This window comes from Rana temporaria, chromosome 4 (genome assembly GCF_905171775.1).
Source record: "Rana temporaria chromosome 4, aRanTem1.1, whole genome shotgun sequence".
Taxonomy (NCBI): Eukaryota; Metazoa; Chordata; class Amphibia; order Anura; family Ranidae; genus Rana; species Rana temporaria.
This window is the reverse complement of record NC_053492.1, coordinates 189,486,892-189,509,068: the sequence shown is the minus strand read 5'-3', so window position 1 is coordinate 189,509,068 and position 22,177 is coordinate 189,486,892. Positions and strand designations below refer to the sequence as shown.

General features: G+C 38.2%; 1 protein-coding gene across 1 annotated transcript in view; it reads left to right on the top strand.

Annotated features, from left to right (window-relative positions):
• The window catches only part of LOC120935683 (IgGFc-binding protein-like), a 193,103-nt gene that overhangs the window by 92,663 nt on the left and 78,263 nt on the right, over window positions 1–22,177 (top strand). The window contains exons 34-45 of the mRNA XM_040347737.1: window positions 1,088–1,228; window positions 1,339–1,595; window positions 1,763–1,847; window positions 2,277–2,318; window positions 4,872–5,162; window positions 6,373–6,651; window positions 11,349–11,489; window positions 11,600–11,856; window positions 12,023–12,107; window positions 13,125–13,169; window positions 15,309–15,599; window positions 19,784–21,076. Of these exons, the coding sequence (XP_040203671.1) occupies window positions 1,088–1,228; window positions 1,339–1,595; window positions 1,763–1,847; window positions 2,277–2,318; window positions 4,872–5,162; window positions 6,373–6,651; window positions 11,349–11,489; window positions 11,600–11,856; window positions 12,023–12,107; window positions 13,125–13,169; window positions 15,309–15,599; window positions 19,784–21,076 (3,207 nt within the window). The remainder of the gene's footprint in view (window positions 1–1,087; window positions 1,229–1,338; window positions 1,596–1,762; window positions 1,848–2,276; window positions 2,319–4,871; window positions 5,163–6,372; window positions 6,652–11,348; window positions 11,490–11,599; window positions 11,857–12,022; window positions 12,108–13,124; window positions 13,170–15,308; window positions 15,600–19,783; window positions 21,077–22,177) is intronic.

Sequence of the window (22,177 nt, the reverse complement as noted above, 5' to 3'; positions counted from 1 at the left end):
ACTGAGCACCAGGAATCAGAAACGCCCACCAATTTGGCAATATTGGGGCTCCTTACAGCTGAGGGGTGAGTAATAAAAAAAAACAATACATGCAGGAGGCATGTCTATCATTATAGATATTAAATTTGTTAATATCTTGTAAATGATGGTAGTGGGTTTACATCCACTTTAAGTGGTCACATGACCTCTTTTCTCAGCTGCATAAGATGCTTTGAGAGGTGGGGTGGAGACTGCAGGGGGATGTGTCAACAGGACCCAGAGAAAGAGCAGTACACTGATGTTCTGAGTGAGATGTTAGCTGTGCATGGGGAGCAGTTCAGCACAAGTCTGACTTGGAGTACAGGCAGACTGTGCTCTCAAGTACAATGCAAAGAAGAAAACTAACCACGCTGTGCTTCCATGCCTAGTGTGATCAGTTTGAAATTGGAAAGCAAGGGACTAGAAGGATCATCATGTATTTCATACAAATGAAGCGATGCAAAGAAAGCTGGATACTTTTAAATATAATACATGGTATCACAGATATACTGTATATCAGGATTTTAAATATTGGAGTAACACACTTTATTTGCATCTATCAGAGCTAAATAAACCATTTAAATATGTATACTGTATGTAAATATGTATAATCCTGTTCAGTTCGTTTTGTTATTCACATACTCCTGCACAATGTATTGCTAAGATGGTAACAAAACGTTCTCAGTTACAGCTATGAAATATAGAAGTGTGACCTCTCTATCCCAGCCTACTGACAATAATGGATCAGCAGCCGACTCGGTCACCTCTATAAATATTCCTCCAGTAAACATGTTCACTGTGTCAGGCTGAATTGGCTCTCGAATACAATGGTGTGTGTTTGGTTGAATAGCTGTCCCTTCCTCTATCATTATGGCTGGTGCTGTATAGGGGATTGCCTTACGCTGATACAAAGATACATTAATATACTTACCAATTTATGGAAAGCATAGCTGTTTTAAATGGTGCTTATGATATCTACCTCAAGTTCAGCTTTAACGCTTGCACATGCATTATACAATATGCACAATATACTGTAACTCATAAATGTTATCTGTGTTTCCTAAAACAGATGTATGCCATATAGATTGTTCTTTTGATGAGAACTTGTGTAACTGGAAGCAATCAACGAGTGATAACATGGACTGGATACGCTGGAATGGCTCAACCCCTTCTGATTCTACTGGACCATCATCTGACCACACAACAGAATGTAAGTCATTTATTTACTTACTTTCTCTGTTTTTATTTGTTTATAAAACTCCCAAAATAATGATTAATAACAGAAAAGATACTTCAGCATTAATATTTTAATTTAAACAGATGGCTACTATCTATACATTAATGGACAGGATTCGGAAGAGGGAGACTTTGCAAGATTGGAGAGTCCTGCAAATTGTTTCACTGGAACTCATTGCTTAGAGTTTTGGTATCACATGTACGGAGCAGCAAAATACATGATGCTGAGGGTGTCAGTACTAAGAGATTATGGTTTGGAAGATGTCTTCACTATAGAAGGAGATCATGGGGACATGTGGTATTTAGAGAAGATTTTCCTGCCTGAAAGTGATATTATCCAGGTATGCAATGTATTTCTTTTGCCGAATGAATTTTTATTAAATCTATTACAAATAGTTTGATCTCTTTTTGTATGTTATTGTGCTTTTTAGTCATTGTGCTCTTTGCACTGGCATATTATAAACCCAGTTCTGGCTATTAGCTATAACCTCATGAATTTTGTCAACAGATTTTCATTGATGGTGTCAGAGGTGAAGATTTCCGCAGTGATGTTGCTATAGATGATATTTCTTTTTACCCAGGATATTGTACTGGTAAGCTGTGATCCATTCATGACAGACTGTTTTTCTGGTTATTTCCTAGTCTTAAAATAATATCTAATAAAGGCTGAGCATTTCAGTTTCATATGATTAAATGATTGCCACAAAGGCAGATGGGGCTTGTAGTTAATGTATTCATTCACAGATCTCTGTGAATGAATACTGTGGCTGTGCGAGTGGAGCACCATACAGCTGCATCGATTTCAAAAGTGACAGTGGCTGCGAGGATAAAAAAACATCTGCACACTGTCAGGAGTGGGATGGTTTGGGGGGGGGGGGGTCAGCTTGCAACCATGTGACATGATACAACCTAAATATGGGTGTAACATGGTTGGAGCTAGGCTTTAAACATTTCTTTAGGATGTCTGGCTTGTGTATTCTAAGACTGCATTGATAAAAAATTAACTTTTGTCTTTTTAACAGCAACGACTACCACCACCACCACTGTAACAGCAAAACCGACAGGTAAATAGTTTGAGTAGTTTTATTAGTCCAAATCTGGCAATACACTAGTAGAATTGTGTTAGAAGAATTTCATTTTAGGAATGTTCATTTGAATTAGTAATTGTTATTGGGGCAAATTGACATCCACAGTGGAAAGAAAATTTGAAGGAGCAGGATGGAATTTTTTTTTATTGAATAATTTAATTTCTAAGAGTGACTGTGGTCCAACATATTATCAAATGTACTGATGAGAATTTTCATGCAAATTTTAGTGCAAATGTTCATTTGAAAATCGACTAATATATGGCCAGTTTTAAACACAAAGTAAAATCATCACTGCACAGCTATTTGTTTACAATTAGAACATGGAATAACCTAAATATTTTTCAACAATTTAAAGAAGCTGTTCCACCCTCAATGGTTAAGAAATGTAAATGATGGATCTAAATTTGTATGAGCCAGACTGGGTCTGGATTTGTATGAACCAGTTCAGAACAGACCTTTCTACATACAATTAGCTGGATTCAGATACAAGAGTGTATCTGTCGGTGGGCGTAACGTATCTCAGATACGTTACGCCGCCGTAAATTAGGGCGCAAGTTCTGTATTCAGAAATAACTTGCGCCCTAAGTTATGACGGCGTAGCGTATGTGGTCCGGCGTAAGCCTGCCTAATTCAAATGTGGATGATGTGGGCATGTTTTAATTAAATTTAGTGTGACCCCACGTATTTGATGTTTTTTACTAACGACACATGTGCCGTTCGTGAAAGAATCCCAGTGCGCATGCGTCGGATAGAATGCCTAAGATACGTCGGCTCAATGCCTGTGGCGTGAACGTAACTTACGCACAGCCCTATTCGCGTACGACTTACGCAAACAACGTAAAAAGATAGGCCTGTTCCGACGTCCATACCTTGCATGGGCTGCGCCACCTAGGGAGCAGCTTTATCTTTACGCCGGCGTATCTCTTCCGTAAACGGCGTAACTAATTGCGACGGACGTACGTACGTTTGTGAATCGGCGTATCTTGCTCATTTGCATATTCGACGCAGAAAACAATGGAAGCGCCACCTAGCGGCCAGCCCAAATTTGCACCCTAAGATACGACGGCGTAGGAGACTTACGCCGCTCGTATCTTAGCCTAATTTAAGCGTATCTGGTTTCCAGAATATGCTTAAATTTACGACGGCGTAGATTCAGACTTACGCCGGCTTAACCCTACGTGAATCTAGCTAATTGACTTTAGATGTAGGCTTATGTAGCATATGAATGAATCTGTATAACCCTAAAATTTACAGAAAAGTAAAGCTTGTGAAATATTTAAATGTTTACTTCTGACAAACATTCAGATTGCTTTACACTTTCCCAATAAAACTGGTCAATTATAGAAACTTTACACTTTCTGTGAAATCTGACCATCCTGGCTTGGCCAATAACCTATGTGCTAATAAACTATCTGGCTAGATATCTACTTCTGCGTTTCTGGTTGTAAAATGTGTTAGCAGGTGTACTCGTAACCCACCTCCTGGGCTTCACTATGGTATTTGGATGTGGGTCAAAACAGCTAGGAAATTCTGCTCATTCCCATGGAGAATTTGGAGCAGAGAATCTATGCCTTCTGCATTTGGTTAGGGCTGTACACTCTGGTGATTGCAAATGATAGATGAGTAACTCGAGATGACACATCTTATGCTGCAGAGACCTGAAGGTAAGTAAGCCTTTCTTGTTTTCCTGATAATTTTTTTAAAATGGTGCTTTAGATGTGTTAGCTATACACCCCCCCCCCCGTATACATACCTGAGCCCTTTCTTGATCCAGTGCTGTGCCCATTTGCAGCAGCTCTCTTATTTCTCTCTGCTCACAGAGCAGCAGTGAGAGCTATTGGCTTCTGTGTGTGAGCAGAGAGCAGGGGGTGGGGCTGGGCTGTGTGTGTCAATAGACGCACACAGCACAGCTGGGTTCCCCCCATAGCAAGCAGCTTTCTATAGAGTTTCTATGGATGCACACAAAGAATAGGAGGAGCCAAGATGACTGGTGGGGTACCCCAGAAGAGGGGGTTCAGGGTTGCTCTGTGCAAGACCATTGCACAGAGCAGGTAAGTATAGCATTCTTGCTATTTTAGAAAAAAAAAGCCTTTACAGGTGCTTTAAAAGTTCAGTTGTTAGGTGGAGGCGGATTGGCTTCCCTAAAGAGATGAGTATCAAGGAATCGCTTAAAGGTGCATAGAGTAGGACATAACCGGACATATTGAGGTAGAGAGCTCCAGAGGACTGGAGAGGCTCTGGAGAGGTCCTGAAGGTGAGCATTTGAGGAGCAAACAAGGGAGTTAGCGAGCAGTCTAAACTGGGTAAGCCCATGTGCTAATACATAAGCTGGCTGCTTAATCTGCTCTGTGAAATATTCTTGCTAGTCAACCTGTTATCAATATATCTAGACCACATAGCTCTTTCCTGTGGACAAATCTGTGCAGACAGTTTTACTTTTGCATTTGGATAAGTGTGCTCTATGATCAATAAATTTGTTAAATTAGTATTTATAAATAGTTATTAGACAATTTGTCTATGTATCTGTAGGTTCTACTGTGTCATCAACTAAAACCACAACATCTACCAGCACTACTCCTACTGTGACTGTCATTTCGTCCTCTACTAAAACATCAATTTCCGCCTCTACTGTTTCTTCTTCAACCCCAACTTCTACTTCTTCTACATCTACTCTATCGTCTACTGGTTCTACTTCCATTACAACATCTACTACTTCCACTCCAATTTCTTCTACTACTACTTCTACCATCTCTACCTCAAGACCAGCAACAATTTCTACAGTGGCTACCCCAGTTGCATCATCACCATCATTATCACCAGGTAAATATATTGCTAATTTTAAAGAACTGGGTATTATTTATAATAAATCAATTTATTTTAGTATTATATATTGTAAGACCTTGATAATAAATTGGAAGTCATGCATACTTACATGACAGCTTGACATGCAAATCTGACTTACACTTAAAATGTATAATTTTAACTATAGATTGTAGCCCTTACATAGAACAGTTTTATGCTGCAGCGACCTGAAGGTAAGTAATCCTTTCTTGTTTTCCTGACCATTTTTTGGATATGGTGTTTTAGATGTGTTAGCTATACACCCCACTGTATACTTACCTGAGTCCTATCTTAACCCAGTGCTGTGCCCATTTGCAGCAGCTCTCTTCTCTCTCTCTCTGCTCACAGAGCAGCAGTGAAAGCCATTGGCTCCTGTGAGCAAAGAGCAGGGGTTGGGGCTGGGCTGTGCATGTCAATAGACTCTTAAAGAACAGCTGGGCTCATCCCATAGCAAGCAGCTTTTTATAGAGTTTCTATGGATGCACACAAAGAATAGGAGGAGCCAAGAGTACTGGTGTACTGGTGGGGTACCCCCGAAGAGGGGGTTCAGGGTCGCTCTGTGCAAGACCATTGCACAGAGCAGGTAAGCATAGTATGTTTGCTATTTTAGAGGAAAAAAAAAGCCTTTACAGCTGCTTTAAAAGTTCAATTGTTAGGTGGAGGCGGATTGGCATCCCTAAAGAGATGAGTATTTGAGAATCACTTAAAGGTGCATAGAGTAGGACATAGCCAGACAGATTGAGGAACAGAGCTAAAGAGGATTGGAGAGGCTTTGGAGAGGTCCTGAAGGTGAGCATTGGAGAGGAGGAAACAATGGAGTTAGCGAGCAGGAGGTCTTGATGACAGACACCCAGAATTTTCACGTATGACAGACACCCAAAATTGTATTTTAATATTCATCCTATAAAATTTTGTATGTAAAGGAACTTTCAATATTTCACCAATCTATTCAGTCTAAACTGGGTAAGCCCATGTGCTAATACATAAGCTGGCTGCTTAATCTGCTCTGTGAAATGTTCTTGCTAATGAACCTGACATCAATATATCTGGGCCACATAGCTCTTTCCTGTGGACAAATCTGTGCAGACAGTTTTACTTTTATAAGGAGTGCGCTATGATCATAAAATATGTGGTTTGTTAAATTAGTATTTATAAATAGTTATTAGACAATTTGTCTTTGTATCTGTAGGTTCTACAGTGTCATCAACTAAAACCACAACATCTACCAGCACTACTCCTACTGTGACTGTCATTCCGTCCTCTACTAAAACTTCCATTTCGGCTTCTACTGTTTCTTCTTCAACCCCAACTTCTACTTCTTCTACATCTACTCTATCGTCTACTGGTTCTACTTCCATTACAACGTCTACTACTTCCACTCCAATTTCTTCTACTACTACTTCTACCATCTCTACCTCAAGACCAGCAACAATTTCTACAGTGGCTACCCCAGTTGCATCATCACCAGGTAAATATATTGCTAATTTTAAAGAGTTGGGTATTATTTATAATAAATCTATTTATTTTGGTATTACACATTGTAAGACCTTGATAATAAATTGGAAGTCATGCATACTTACATGACAGTTTGACATGCAAATCTGACTTACACTTAAAATGTATAATTTTAATTATAGATTGTAGCCCTTACACAAAACACTTTTAGATTTACAATAGTACTAGTTATTTGTATGACTGCTGTGCAGGGTACACATTTTCATATACTAAAATGTATAGGTGATACAGTGAGTGTAAGTCCACCCAGCTATCATAATGTAAATACATTTATTAAATGCATTCAACATTAACATACACATATACAGTAAGTGCACACAGGTTGTAAATGTGCATAAATTTTACTATATTTTACTTTTCTCTATACCACATTTTTAGATTAGAATTTGAAAATATTTTGTTATCTATAATAATAGTAATAGCAATATAACAATATAAAAAGTAAAAATTAAAAATATTGTGAACATATTCTGTATGAGACATGTTTATACGGTTGCCTGGCATTTAATTCAGGAATTGTTTTATAAAATGTTGGGCTTTACTTGAATATAATGTATAGCGCCTAATAAATACTGTATGGTACACATAACCTTTCCGAAGACAGGGACCTAAGAAGCCTGATCTAGTGACTTTACTGTTATGTCAGGTTTATTTTAATTTTGTTTCTGCCTGAGTTCAAAACAGCGTTCATAATGTCCATAATTATAATAATGTATGATTTTCTCTCCTGCATGTTGTTAATTTTGTTTAGAAAAATAATTGTCATTAATTCATTATTATTACAAGTTACTAATAACTATAATTTGAATACATAGAATGGTCACTGGTAGACACTCTTGTATGTGTAGCTAATGTGAACTGATGGAATAAATCACAGAAATACTATACTTTTGATGATCTACAATATTATTCATATTGAAACATATTCATTTGTCACAAACAATTCCTGTTAGCAACATCACAGTAACATTATTTAGATAGCAATAGCACTTAAAGTGCATGTATAGACAATTGTATTAATTTATTTTAATTACATTTAATCAAATGTATTTAATTGTTTTGGATAGAATAGACAAAGGTTAAGACCCCTGGCAGTTTATTTTTTGATGCATGTGTCTCATTGGAAGACTCCTCTGACCTCCTGGATAATAAGGCAATCTTAAAAGGGGAATTCTCATTACAGACCCTCACCTTTTGCTCTGGTGACAACTCAAAATTAATTTGGTGACAATGTTGACAATGGTCACCCTGACAAATAGTGGGTTGATTCATCCTAACAGCGACACAAAGATAAAATAAAAAAACACCTGACACAAATTCCAACCCTTCCCCAATCTATCCAAAACTAGAAAAAGGTTTATGCCGCATACACACGACCGTTTTTCATGACGTGAAAAATGCAATTTTTAAAATTGGTCATTAAAAACGATCGTGTGTAGGCTCCAGAGCATTTTTCTCGACGTGAAAAATGGCCATTAAAAATTTAGAACATGCTCTAATTTTTCTCGTAATTTTTCACATTGTCATTTTTCACATTGTGAAAAACGTTTGTGTGTAGGATTTAACGATGTTATGAGACGGCAGCACTCCTTCTGGTAAAACTAGCGTTTGTAATGAAGATAGCACATTCGTCACGCTGTAACAGACTGAAAAGCACACAGGCTGAAAAGCAGGAATCATCTCTCACCAAACTTTTACTAATACGAAATCAGCAAAAGCAGCCCAAAGGGTGGCACCATCTGAATGGAAGTTCCCCTTTATAGTGCCATCGTATGTGTTGTACGTCACCGCGCTTAGCTCAAGCTTTTTTTTTTTCACGATCGTGTGTATGCAAGGCAGGCTTGACAAGAATCACGTTGTTTTTTCTAGGACATTAAAAATGGTCGTGTGTACGCGGTTTTAGTTTTACAAACACTTTATTTTTGTGTACAGACACTCCATATATTACTGAGTCTCTCATGTTAAGACTGACAACTGACACTCATTTACCAAGTACCCCGACTTTTTCTTTGCAGTCCACTATTACTGATATTATTCATTCTATCAAGATACAATACATGTTGTTTTCAGTTATGCTTGTTAATAATCAATATGCCTGAATCATATTGCATAATCATGTTTTTATTTATAAATACCTTTTTTTTCTTTAACCACTTAAGACCCGGACCATTATACAGGTTAAGGACCTTGCCCCTTTTTGCGATTCGGCACTGCGTCGCTTTAACTGACAATTGTGCCGTCGTACGACGTGGCTCCCAAACAAAATTGGCGTCCTTTTTTTCCTACAAATAGAGCTTTCTTTTGGTGGTATTTGATCACCTCTGCGGTTTTTATTTTTTGCGCTAAAAACACAAATAGAGCGATAATAAATATCCCCAAAAAAGATATGATTTTTTTTTGCCTCAGTTTAGGCCGATACGTATTCTTTTCAATACTATTGGTAAAAAAAATCGCAATAAGCGTTTATCGATTGGTTTGTGCAAAATGTATAGCGTTTACAAAATAGGGGATAGTTTTATGGCATTTTTATTAATAATTATTTTTTACTACTAATGGCGGCGATCAGCAATTTTTTTCGTGATTGCGACATTATGGCGGACAAATCGGACACTTTTGACACATTTTTGGTACCATTGTCATTTTCACAGCGAAAAGTGCTATAAAAATGCACTGATTACTGTAAAAATGACAATGCAGTGAAGGAGTTAACCACTAAGGGGCACTGTTGAGGTTCAGTGTGACCTCATCTGTGTTCCTAACTGTAGGGGGGCTGGGCTGGATGTGTGACATCAGTGATCGTCGTTCCCTATATCAGGGAACAGACGATTACTGGCATTGCCACAGTGAAGAACGGGGAAGATGTGTTTACACACACCTCTCCCCGTTGTTCAGATCCTGTGACCGATCGCGGGACAACGGTGGCGATCGGGTCCGCGGGGCCCGAGGGCACGGTCACGGAGCTTCGGACCGTGTTGCGTGCGTGCGCGACCCACGGCTGGGCTCTTAAAGGGGACATCATGCGGCGGTCCTTAAGTGGTGAAGTGATCACATGACCTCTTTTATAAGCTGCATAAGATGCTATGAGAGGTAGGGGTGGAGACTGCAGGGGGGATGTGTCAACAGGACCCAGAGAAAGAGCAGTACACTGATGTTCTGAGTGAGATGTTAGCTGTGCATTGGGGCAGTTCAGCACAAGTCTGACCACTGGAGTACAGGCAGAATGTGCTCCTGAGTACAATGCAAAGAAGAAAACTAACCAGGTTGCAATGGATGTGCTTCCATGCCTAGTTTGATCAGTTTGAAATTGGAAAGCAAGGGACTGGCAGGATGTGAAAGACATGGAGGGGGACGAGGGGCGGGGTGGAGGAGTAAGCTCCTCCTCTCTCATCTCCTGTTTCTTGTGCACGTGTGCAGGAGTAACTGGACTGCGCTCTGCTTCTTCACAGAACGCGCTCTGTCACTCCTGCACTTCAGTCTCCCCTGGCACGAGTCTTGTCCTCGCAACGCTGGCCAGGGGAGTATAGCGGTGGGCGGAGGAGTCCTCTGACGTCACGACTCCACCCACTGAGCACCGAGAATCAGATACGCCCACCAATTTGGCGATATTGTGGGGCTCCTTACAGCTGAGGGGTGAGTAATAAAAAAAAACAATACATGCAGGAGGCATGTATATCATTATAGATATTAAATATGTTAATATCATGTAAATGATGGTAGTGGGTTTACATCCACTTTAAGTGATCACATGACCTCTTTTCTCAGCTGCATAAGATGATTTGAGAGGTGGGGGTGAAGACTTCAGGGGGATGTGTCAACAGGACCCAGAGAAAGAGCAGTACACTGATGTTCTGAGTGAGATGTTAGCTGTGCATGGGGAGCAGTTCAGCACAAGTCTGACTTGGAGTACAGGCAGACTGTGCTCTCAAGTACAATGCAAAGAAGAAAACTAACCACGCTGTGCTTCCATGCCTAGTGTGATCGGTTTAAAATTGGAAAGCAAGGGACTAGAAGGATCATCATGTATTTCATACAAATGAAGTGATGCAAAGATAGCTGGATACTTTTAAATATAATACATGGTATCACAGACATACTGTATATCAGGATTTGAAATATTGGAGTAACATACACTTTATTTGCATATATCAGAGCTAAATAAACCATTTAAATACTTATACTGTATGTAAATATTTATAATCCTGTTCTGTAAGTTTTGTTATTCACAAACTCCTGCACAATGTACAGCTAAGAGGGAAACAAAACGTTCTCAGTTACAGCTATGAAATATAGAAGTGTGACCTCCGTATCCCAGCCTACTGACAATAATGGATCAGCAGCCGACTCGGTCACCTCTATAAATATTCCTCCAGTAAACATGTTCACTGTGTCAGGCTGAATTGGCTCTAGAATACAGTGGTGTGTGTTTGGTTGAATGGCTGTCCCTTCCTCTATCATTATGGCTGGTGCTCTATAGGGGATTGCCTTACGCTGATACAAAGATACATTAATATACTTACCAATTTATGGAAAGCATAGCTGTATTAAATGGTGCCTATGATATCTGCCTCAAGTTCAGCTTTAAAGCTTGCACATGTATTATACAATATGTACAATATAACTCATAAATGTTGTCTGTGTTTCCTAAAACAGATGTATGCCGTTTAGATTGTTCTTTTGATGTGAACTTGTGTAACTGGAAACAATCAACGAGTGATAACATGGACTGGATACACTGGAATGGTTCAACCCCTTCTGATTCTACTGGACCATCATCTGACCACACAACAGAATGTAAGTCATTTATTTACTTACTTTCTCTGTTTTTATTCATTTATAAAACTTCCAAAATAATGATTAATAACAGAAAAGGTACTTCAGCATTAATATTTTTATTTAAACAGATGGCTACTATCTATACATTAATGGACAGGATTCAGAAGAGGGAGACTTTGCAAGATTGGAGAGTCCTGCAAATTGTTTCACTGGAACTCATTGCTTAGAGTTTTGGTATCACATGTACGGAGCAGCAAAATACATGAAGCTGAGGGTGTCAGTACTAAGAGATTATGGTTTGGAAGATGTCTTCACTATAGAAGGAGATCATGGGGACATGTGGTATTTAGAGAAGATTTTCCTGCCTGAAAGTGATATTATCCAGGTATGCAAAGTATTTCTTTTGCCAAATTGATTTTATGAAAACTATTAAAAATAGTTTGATCTCTTTTTGTGTGTTATTGTGCTTTTTAGTCATTGTGCTCTTTGCACTGGCATATTATAAACCCAGTTCTGGCTATTAGCTATAACCTCATGAATTTTGTCAACAGATTTTCATTGACGGTGTCAGAGGTGAAGATTTCCGTAGTGATGTTGCTATAGATGATATTTCTTTTTACCCAGGATATTGTACTGGTAAGCTGTGATCCATCCATGACAGACTGTTGTCTTGGTTCTTTCCTAGTCTTAAAATAATCTATATATATAAAACTCAACGTGTGTGTGTGTGTGTATGTATGTATATATGTATGTTCCAGCATCACGTCCAAACAGCTAAAGATATTAACATGAAACTTGGCACACATGTTACTTATATGTCAGCAACAAACATAGGATAGGTGGTTTAACCCTTACCCACCCCCATTTGCCATGGTCGGGGTTTTCCTTTAAAGTCCCATTCAACTCTATGGGAAATACATGTTACTTCATAACTTCCAAACGGCTGTACATATTTCGATAACACTTGGTCACATGTTACTTATATGTCCACTTAAACTATAGGATAGTTAATTTATCCCTTAACTACCCCCATTTGTGAGGGTCGGGGTTTTTGTTTAAAATCCCATGCAAATCAATGGGAAATGTATGTTCCCACATAACTTCTGTACGCCTGGAGATATTTCAATAATACCTGGTACACATATTACTTATATGCCAAATAAAAATATATGACAGTTAAATTAACCCTTACCTACACCCTTATATAAAAGATGGGTATATTTATATTACTATGATTTTCCTCCCCAAAAGGTTTAGATAGGAAGACCGGGCAACGCCGGGTATTCAGCTAGTATCTAATAAAGGCTGAACATTTCAGTTTAATATGATTAAATGATTGTCACAAAGGCAGATGGGGCTTGTAGTTCATCTATTCATTCACAGATCAATGAATAATGTGGCTGTGTGACTGGAGACCCATACAGCTGCATTGATTTCAAAAGGGACAGTGGCTGCAAGGATAAAAAAACATCTGCACACTGTCAGGATGGTTGGGATGGTTTGGGGGGGGGGGTCAGCTTGCAACCATGTGACATGATACAACCTAAATATGGGTGTAACATGGTTGGAGCTAGGCTTTAAACATTTCTTTAGGATGTCTGGCTTGTGTATTCTAAGACTGCATTGATAAAAAATTAACTTTTGTCTTTTTAGCAGCAACAACTACCACCACCACCACTGTAACAGCAAAACCGACAGGTAAATAGTTTGAGTAGTTTTATTAGTCCATATCTGGCAATACACTTGTAGAATTGTGTTAGAAGAATTTCATTTTGGGAATGTTCATTTGAATTAGTAATTGTTATTGGGGGCAAATTGACATCCACAGTGGAAAGAAAATTTGAAGGAGCAGGATGGAATTTTTTTCTTGAATAAATTAATGTGAGTGACTGTGGTCCAGCATATCATCAAACGTACTGATGAGAATTTTCATGCAACTTTTCATACGAATGATTTTCATGCAAATTTTCATACGAATGATTTGAAAATCGACTAATGTATGGCCAGCTTTACACACCAAATAAAATCATCACTGCACAGCTATTTGTTTACAATGAGAACATGGAATAACATAAATATTTTTCAACAAGCTTATTTTCAACAAGCTGTTCCACCCTCAATGGTTAAGAAATGTAAATGATGGATCTAAATTTGTATGAGCCAGACTGGGTCTGGATTTGTCTGAACCAGTTCAAAACAGACCTTTCTACGTGCAATGACTTATGTAGCATATGAATGACTCTGTATAAAGCTAAAATTGACAGAAAAGTAGTTTGTGAAATGATTAAACGTTTAATTCTGACAAACATTCAGATTGCTTTACATTTTCCTTATACAGCTGGCCTATTAGGGACATTGTCCTCTTTCTGTGAAATCTACCCAGCCTAGCTTGGCCAATAACCTATGTGCTAAAAAAACTATATGGCTAAATATCTATGTCTGCTAAAATGTGTTAGCTGGTGTACTTGTAACCCACCTTCTGGGCATTACTATGGTATTTGGATGTGGATCAAAACATCTAGGAAATTCTGCTCATTCCCATGGAGAATTCTGAGCAGGGAATCTATGCCTTCTGCATTTGGTTAGGGCTGTACACTCTGGTGATTACAGACGGTAGCTGAGTAACTTGAGATGACACATCTTATGCTACTGAGACCTGAAGGGTTTTTCTGACCCTTTTTTGGATATGGTGTCTTAGACGTGTTAGATATACACCCCCCTGTATACTTACCTGAGTGCTATCTTGATCCAGTGCTGTGCCCATTTGAAGCAGCTCTCTTCTCTCTCTCTGCTCACAGAGGCAGCAGTGAAAGCCATTGGCTTCTGTAAGTCGAGAGCAAGGGGCGGGGCTCGGTTGAACATGTCAATACACACACACAGCACAACTGGGTTCCCCCATTAACAAGCAGCTTGCTATAGAGTTGCTATGGAAGCACACACAGAATAGGAGGAGCAAGAGTGCTGGTGGGGTTCCCCATATGAGGGGGTTCAGGGCTGCTCTGTGCAAGACCATTGCACAGAGCAGGTAATTATAACATGTTTACTATTTTAGAAAAGAAAAACCTTTACAATCTTTAAAAGTGCAGTTGTTAGGTGAAGGCGGAGACGGGATTGGCTTCCCTCAAGAGATCAGTATTTAGGACTCGCCTAAAGGTGCATAGAGTAGGACATAGCTATAAAGATTGAGGTAGAGAGCTCCAGAGGATTGGAGAGTCTCTGGAGAAGTCCTGGAGGTGAGCATTGGAGGAGGAAACAAGGGAATTAGAGAGCAGGAGGTCTTGAGAGGTTCAATTATGACAGATACCCAGAATTGTATTTTAATATTCATCCTATAAAATTTTATAACTAGAGGAACATTCAATATTTCACCAATCTAGTCAGTCTAAACTGGGTAAGCCCATGAGCTGATACATAAGCTGACTGCTTAAAGTGGAAGCAAACCCATCCATAAAACAGTTTCATTTACGGCACATGCTGGAAATGTAACACTCCCATTGGTTGTGCTCTCAACCAAACTGTCAAACCATTCAATGGCTGGTGTCATAGCTGATCACATGTGCAGCATCATGGCAGTTGCAGATTAAACAGAGGCAAAGATGGCAGCCTCCTTGGCTGAAAATGATAGGAGGGTTTACTTACACTTTAATCTGTTCTGTGAAATGTTCTTTCTAGTGAACCTGTCATCAACATATCTGCACCACATGGCTCTTTCCTGAGGACACATCTGTGCAGACAGTTTTACTTTTACATTTGGATAAGATGTGCTCTATAAACATAAAATATGTGGTTTGTTATATTTTTAGTTATAAATAGTTATTAGACAATTTGTCCCTGTAGGCTCGACTGTGTCATCAACTAAAACCACAACCCGTACCAGCACTACTCCTACTGTGACTGTCGTTCCGTCCTCTACTAAAACATCCATTTCGGCTTCTACTGTTTCTTCTTCAACCCCAACTTCTACTTCTTCTACATCTACTCTATCGTCTACTGGTTCTACTTCCATTACAATGTCTACTACTTCCACTTCAATTTCTTCTACTACTACTTCTACCATCTCTACCTCAAGACCAGCAACAATTTCTACAGTGGCTACCTCAGTTTCATCATCACCATCATTATCATCAGGTAAATATATTGCTAATTTTAAAGAGTTGGTTATAATTTATAATAAATCAATTTATTTTAATGTTATAGATTGTAAGACCTTGATCATACATTGGAAGTCATGCATACTTACGTGACAGTTTGACATAATAAAAGTCATGCAAATCTGACTTACACTTAAAATGTATGATTTTAACTCAGTTTGATATTATAGATTGCAGTCCTTATACAAAACAGTTTTAGATTTACAATAGTACTAGTTATTTGTATGACTGCTGTGCAGGGTACACATTTTCATATACTAAAATGTGTAGGTGATACAGTGAGTGTAAGTCCACCCAGCTATCATACTGTAGATAAAAATATTAAATGTATTCAACATTAACATACACTTATACAGTAAATGCTCACAGGTTGTAAATGTGTATAACTATTCTTATCATTTTACTACCTTTTTCTTTCTTCTATACAACATTTTTAGATTAGCATTTAAAAATATTATTTTATCAATAATAATAGTAATAACAATATAAAAATGAAAAATACAATGAAGATATTCTGTATGAGACATGTTTGTACAGTGGCATTTAATTCAGGAATTGTTCTATACAATGTTGGGCCTTACTTGCATATAATGCATAGGGCCTAATAAATAGGATACACATAACTTTCTAAAGGCAGGGACCTAAGAAGCCTGACCTAGTGACTTGTCAGGTTTTATTTTATTTTTGTTTCTGCATGAGTTCAAAAAAAGCATTCATAATGAACATAGTTATAATAATGTATGATTTTCTCTCCTGCATGTTGCTAATTTTGTTTAGAAAAATAATTGTTATTAATTCATTATTATTATATTAATTAATTATTGTTACAACTAATAACTATAATTTGAATACATAGAATTGTCACTGGTAGACAATTTAGTATGTGTAGCTAATGTGAACTGATGGAATAAATCACAGAAATACTATATATACTATACTTTTGATAATCTACAATATAATTCTTATTGAAACATATTTATTTGTCACAAACAGTTCCTGTTAGCAACATTATTTTTATAACAATAACACTATTCTTACAATTCTAATTTAAAGTGCATGTATAAACAATTGTATTCATTAATTTAAATTTAATTTAATCTAATTTAATTTATTGTTTTGGATAGAATAGTCATGGGTTAAGACCCCTGGCAGTTTATTTTTTGATGCCTGTGTCTCATTGGGAAGACTCCTCTGATCTCCTGTCCTGGATAAGAAGGCAATCTCAAAAGGGGAATTTTCATTTCCGACCCTCGCCTTTTGCTCTGGTGACAACTGTAAAATTGATTTGGTGACAATTGTCATCCTGAAAAATAGAGGGGTGATTCTTTCTAACAGGGACACAAATAAAAAAAAACCTGACACAAATTCCAACCCTTCCCCGATCTATCCAAAACTAGAAAAAGTTTTTGTTTTACAAACACTTTATTTTTGTGTACAGACACTCCATATACTACTGAGTCTCTCATGTTAAGACTGACAACTGACACTCATTTTCCAAGCACCCAACTTTTTCTTTGCAGTCCACTATTACTAATATTATTCATTCTATCAAGATACAATACATGTTGATTCAGCTATGCTTGTTAATTATCAATATGCCTGAATCATATTGCATAATCATGTTTAATTTCAGAATTCAGTAATACTTTCACATCGTGCATAGTTCAATTCATAAATTGTAATTTGCTGTGTTTTGGCATTTTCCCTTTGTATGTTTTATGTATGTCTAATTGATGATGGTGAAGATAATGGGGTTGATTAATTAAAGGCAAAATAACTGTGCACTCTGCAAGAGCAGTTGCTCCAGAGCTTAGTAAAAGAGCAGAAGCTCTGCTGACTTCCATAATCCAATCATGTGCAAGCAAAAATAAAAAAATGTTTTCCTTGCATGTGATTGGTTATTCTTTGCATGGTGCACAGTCTATTTGTCTTAATACATCAACCCCCATTGACTGGTTACTTGATGGCTAGCTGCAACAATCCACACAAGAAAATGTTGTCCGAAGTGCAGAATTACTTAAAGCGGGAGTTCACCCATAAAACAATTTTTTCAAAGAATCCCCTTAGATGGATGCTCATTTTGTCTAGGGGAATCGGCTAGTTGTTTTTAAAATATGAGCTGTACTTACCGTTTTCGAACTGCATCTTCTCCGTCACTTCCGTGTATGGGTCTTCGGGAGCGGGCATTCCTTCTTGATTGACAGTCTTCCGAGAGGCTTCCGACGGTCGCATCCATCGCGTCACTAGTAGCCGAAAGAATCCGAACGTCGGTGCGGCTCTATACTGCGCCTGCGCACCGACGTTCGGCTTCTTTCGGAAAATCGTGACGCGATGGATGCGACCGTCGGAAGCCTCTCGGAAGACTGTCAATCAAAATAGGAACGCCCAGTCCCGCAGCCCATACCCGGAAGCGGCGGAGAAGATGCATCTCGTAAACGGTAAGTACAGCTCATATTTTAAAACAACTAGCCGATTCCCCCAGACAAAACGAGCATCCATCTAAGGGAAAAAAGTGTTATGTACGGGTGAACCCCCGCTTTAAAGGGTAACTCCACTTTTGTGTGAAAAAAAATGTGTGCGTGCAATTGCAATACAAGTAATTAAATATTACCTTTAAATTTCAATCTAAATAGCTGGAGGCATCCTGTACACAGATGGTGTGCAGAACACCCCCCAGAAATGTCATTTCCCGCATGTGTGATTGGCTCACTGATTTTACCAGAAGTCTGCACTAAGATACAAATCAGATTTTGAGCATCCCTTGCAGTAAAAATTAAATTTTGGTGGGATACTCTCACATGTAAATCACATCTAATGGGATGCAGACCGTGCCAATTTCCTCATTAGAGCCCTTCAGGTGCAGCAGCTGATTGATAACTATAAAACCACTCCCATACGGATCTACTCTGCAGAGAGATACAAACAAACACACAGCTATTCCTTCAGATCTACAAAATATAGGAATCTGCAACAACGTTTGTTAAAATCCCTGCAATATACACAGATCACCTAGAAGAGATTTTTTTTCTCAACAAATGAGGAGTTAGGCTGGGTTCACACTGCTGTGATGTCAGATATTGTATGTGATTTGCACCAAATTGCTGAGCAAATCACATGCAATGTCTGTGCGATGCAAATTCAGCCACACAGATTGTATGGCTGAATTCGGACCAAAGTCATGCAGGACTCTTTTTTTGTTCCACACCAGAACCAGATCGCATGGGTGTTCACACCCATGCATACCGATCTGGGGGTGTCATTAACTTTGTATTGACACCGGCAGCGATTTGCATAGGGCAGTGTAAACTGCCTGCAAGTTGTATGCGATGCGGGAACACGATAAGCGGAAGTTCCATGCTTGGGTGGAACAAAGGTTACATCTGTTTGGTTTCTATTAGTAAGTGCATTTAATTGGTTTTGTAATTGTATTTTTTAATTAATTCATACAGAAATGTGTTGATTTAAAGGCCATGAAAAAAGCAAGGACTGCATAGCCTAAGGAATTTGAGGTTAAATCAAAATGATTCCTTATTCATGTGTATATTGACCAAGGTTAACGTCTCCTGTGTGGCTAACCATCAATTAATCTTATTTAATTTTACAGAAATGTATTTTTTCTCTTGTATACCACTAAAATTAAGTTCCTGGAGATGTGAAAAATGTGTTTATCAATCAACATCCAACAATTTTGTGAATAAAACACATTTGACAACTTAATTGTTGCTAGAATTTTATATGTTTGTTTGTTTTACATTATTAGTACTTAAATATACCAATTGCTTTCAACAAGGTAGATATAGAATGTTGGCATGGTATGGAAACATATTAGCCTTAGCATTAGGTCTTCAGCAATTGTTTACATCTTTTATGCAAAAGTCCACAGTAGTCTGTTATAGACTTCTATAAGATTGTCTCCCTAATGTATTTGGAGCACCATAAAAAAAACATATGCAAAGAAACTTAGCAGGTGCAGCTAGTACAGAACGTTTTTGTTTTGCATAGCCTCAGAATAGATGGATATATAGATAGATAGATAGATAGATAGATAGATAGATAGATAGATAGATAGATAGATAGATAGATAGATAGATATTTTTAATGCATATAGAGATTAAAAAAAATAGTTTATAGATAAATTACATTCTTGATTTACTGCCACAGCTTCAAGTACCGCAAGTTCTTTAGGGACCACCACATCAAAGCAGACAGCTGGTATTACTTCAGAAGGTTCAACCATCTCAGTGCCTACTGGTACCATATCAACTTCTTCAGTGACCACAACTCTTTCTTCAACATCCACAACTGGCTCAACAGCAACAGGCACAACATTGACTAGTATTTCAAGCATCACACCTTTGGGAACAAAAACTACTACTCCAGGGACCACCACTTCAAAGCAAACAGCTGGTATTATTTCAGGAAGTACAACCATTTCAAAGCCTACCAGTACATCAGGATCAATATCATCTTCAGGGACAGCAACATTCCTTACTTCAACTTCCACTACTGGTTCAACAGTAGGCACCATTTTCACTAGTACTTCAAGCACCACACCTTTAGGAACCAAAACGACTACTCCAGGGACCACCACTTCAAAGCAAACAGCTGGTATTATTTCAGGAAGTACAACCATTTCAAATCCTACCAGTACATCGGGATCAACGTCATCTTCAGTGACTGCCACAGTCCTTACTTCAACTTCCACTACTGGTTCAACAGCAGGCACCATTTTCACTAGTACTTCAAGCACCACACCTTTAGGAACAAAAACTACTACTCCAGGGACCACCACTTCAAAGCAAACAGCTAGTATTATTTCAGGAAGTACAACCATTTCAAATCCTACCAGTACATCGGGATCAACGTCATCTTCAGTGACTGCCACAGTCCTTACTTCAACTTCCACTACTGGTTCAACAGCAGGCACCATTTTCACTAGTACTTCAAGCACCACACCTTTAGGAACAAAAACTACTACTCCAGGGACCACCACTTCAAAGCAAACAGCTGGTATTATTTCAGGAAGTACAACCACTTCAACGCCTACCAGTACATCAGGATCAACATTATCTCCAGGGACTGCAACAGTCCTAACTTCAACTTCCACAACTGGTTCAACAGCAGGTACCATTGTCACTAGTACTTCAAGCACCACACCTTTGGGAACAAAAACTACAACATCAGGCACCACCACTTCTAAGCCAACAGCTGGTATTACTTCAGAGAGATCAACTATCTCTGTGCCCACGTCTTCTTCAACATCAACAACTGGTTCAACAATAGGAACTGTGATCAGTACAACTACCACAAATATCACGCCTGGGCTTTCAGGCAGTAGTACAATTTCTCCTACATCTACAACAACATTAGGCCATACTGAAACCACTCCTTTGCAAACATCAACTTCTACCACACCTGTGTTAACCACTACAACTACTATTACAACGTCTACAGGTATGTCTAACTCAACATTATTATGTAAAATATTAGTTAAAAAATATCCTGAAGTCATATCAAGAAAAACACACCCTCACAAGCAAAAATCTCTTTAGTGGTATAAATATGATCTTTTATCAAAAATAATTATTTGTGTGCTTTATTTTTTAGTGTTACCGTGGTTATACACCCTGTACAACTACTTTTACCTACAGGTGAGCCTATATTAAGGCTTACCTGTAGGTGCTGGAAATATCTCCTAAACCTACACGGTTTAAGAGATATTTACAATAGAGACGTGCGACAATGTCTAAGGCGCTTGCGCCGTAGACAACGGCGCAGGCACACTTTAGAAACGGCAATCGTTTTTTTTTTTAATCAGATAATTATGATATTATAAGTATAACAAACAACACTAAATTCTCAATTAATTAAATTTTTAATTATGACATATTAATTAGAACACATTTTTACTTTCATGTAAAATATGTGTGTATGTGTGTATATATATATATATATATATATATATATATATATGTGTGTATATATATATATATATATATATATATATATATATATAAAAAAGGCAATTCATTTAGTTAATATACTGCTTGACTGAAAATTAACACAGATCAGTAAGAAAACTGCATGAAAAATAACAGTAATGCTTAGTGCACACGATCGGTTTTCCTGTCGGAAAAACTGCTGTGTTTTCCTTTGGCTGGTAAAAGCGTCTATGTGTATGCTCTTTAGCAGTTTCCCGACAGCAAAACTGCGGTTTAAAAAATGAGAACATGTTCTCTTTTTTTTTCACCGCGAATCGCAGCATTTTTTTCCCCGCAGTTTTCCAATGGGAAATACACACGGACAGTTTTCCCAACCAAAGCTCTCCTGACAGTTTTCCTGTCAGGAAAACCGGCCGTCTGGACAGGGAAAAAGGGACCGAGACGGTTTTTGGTTTTCCCCTCGGTCTTCCCCTCGTACTTTTGACCGGCGGGAAAACCGATCGTGTGTACTAGGCATTACTGTTACAATAGTTCATTGGTGCAACATGTAATTAGTCACAGTTATAGCACTGCAATAATTTTCTTTTTAGAACCTGAGTGCATTTGCTTTGTA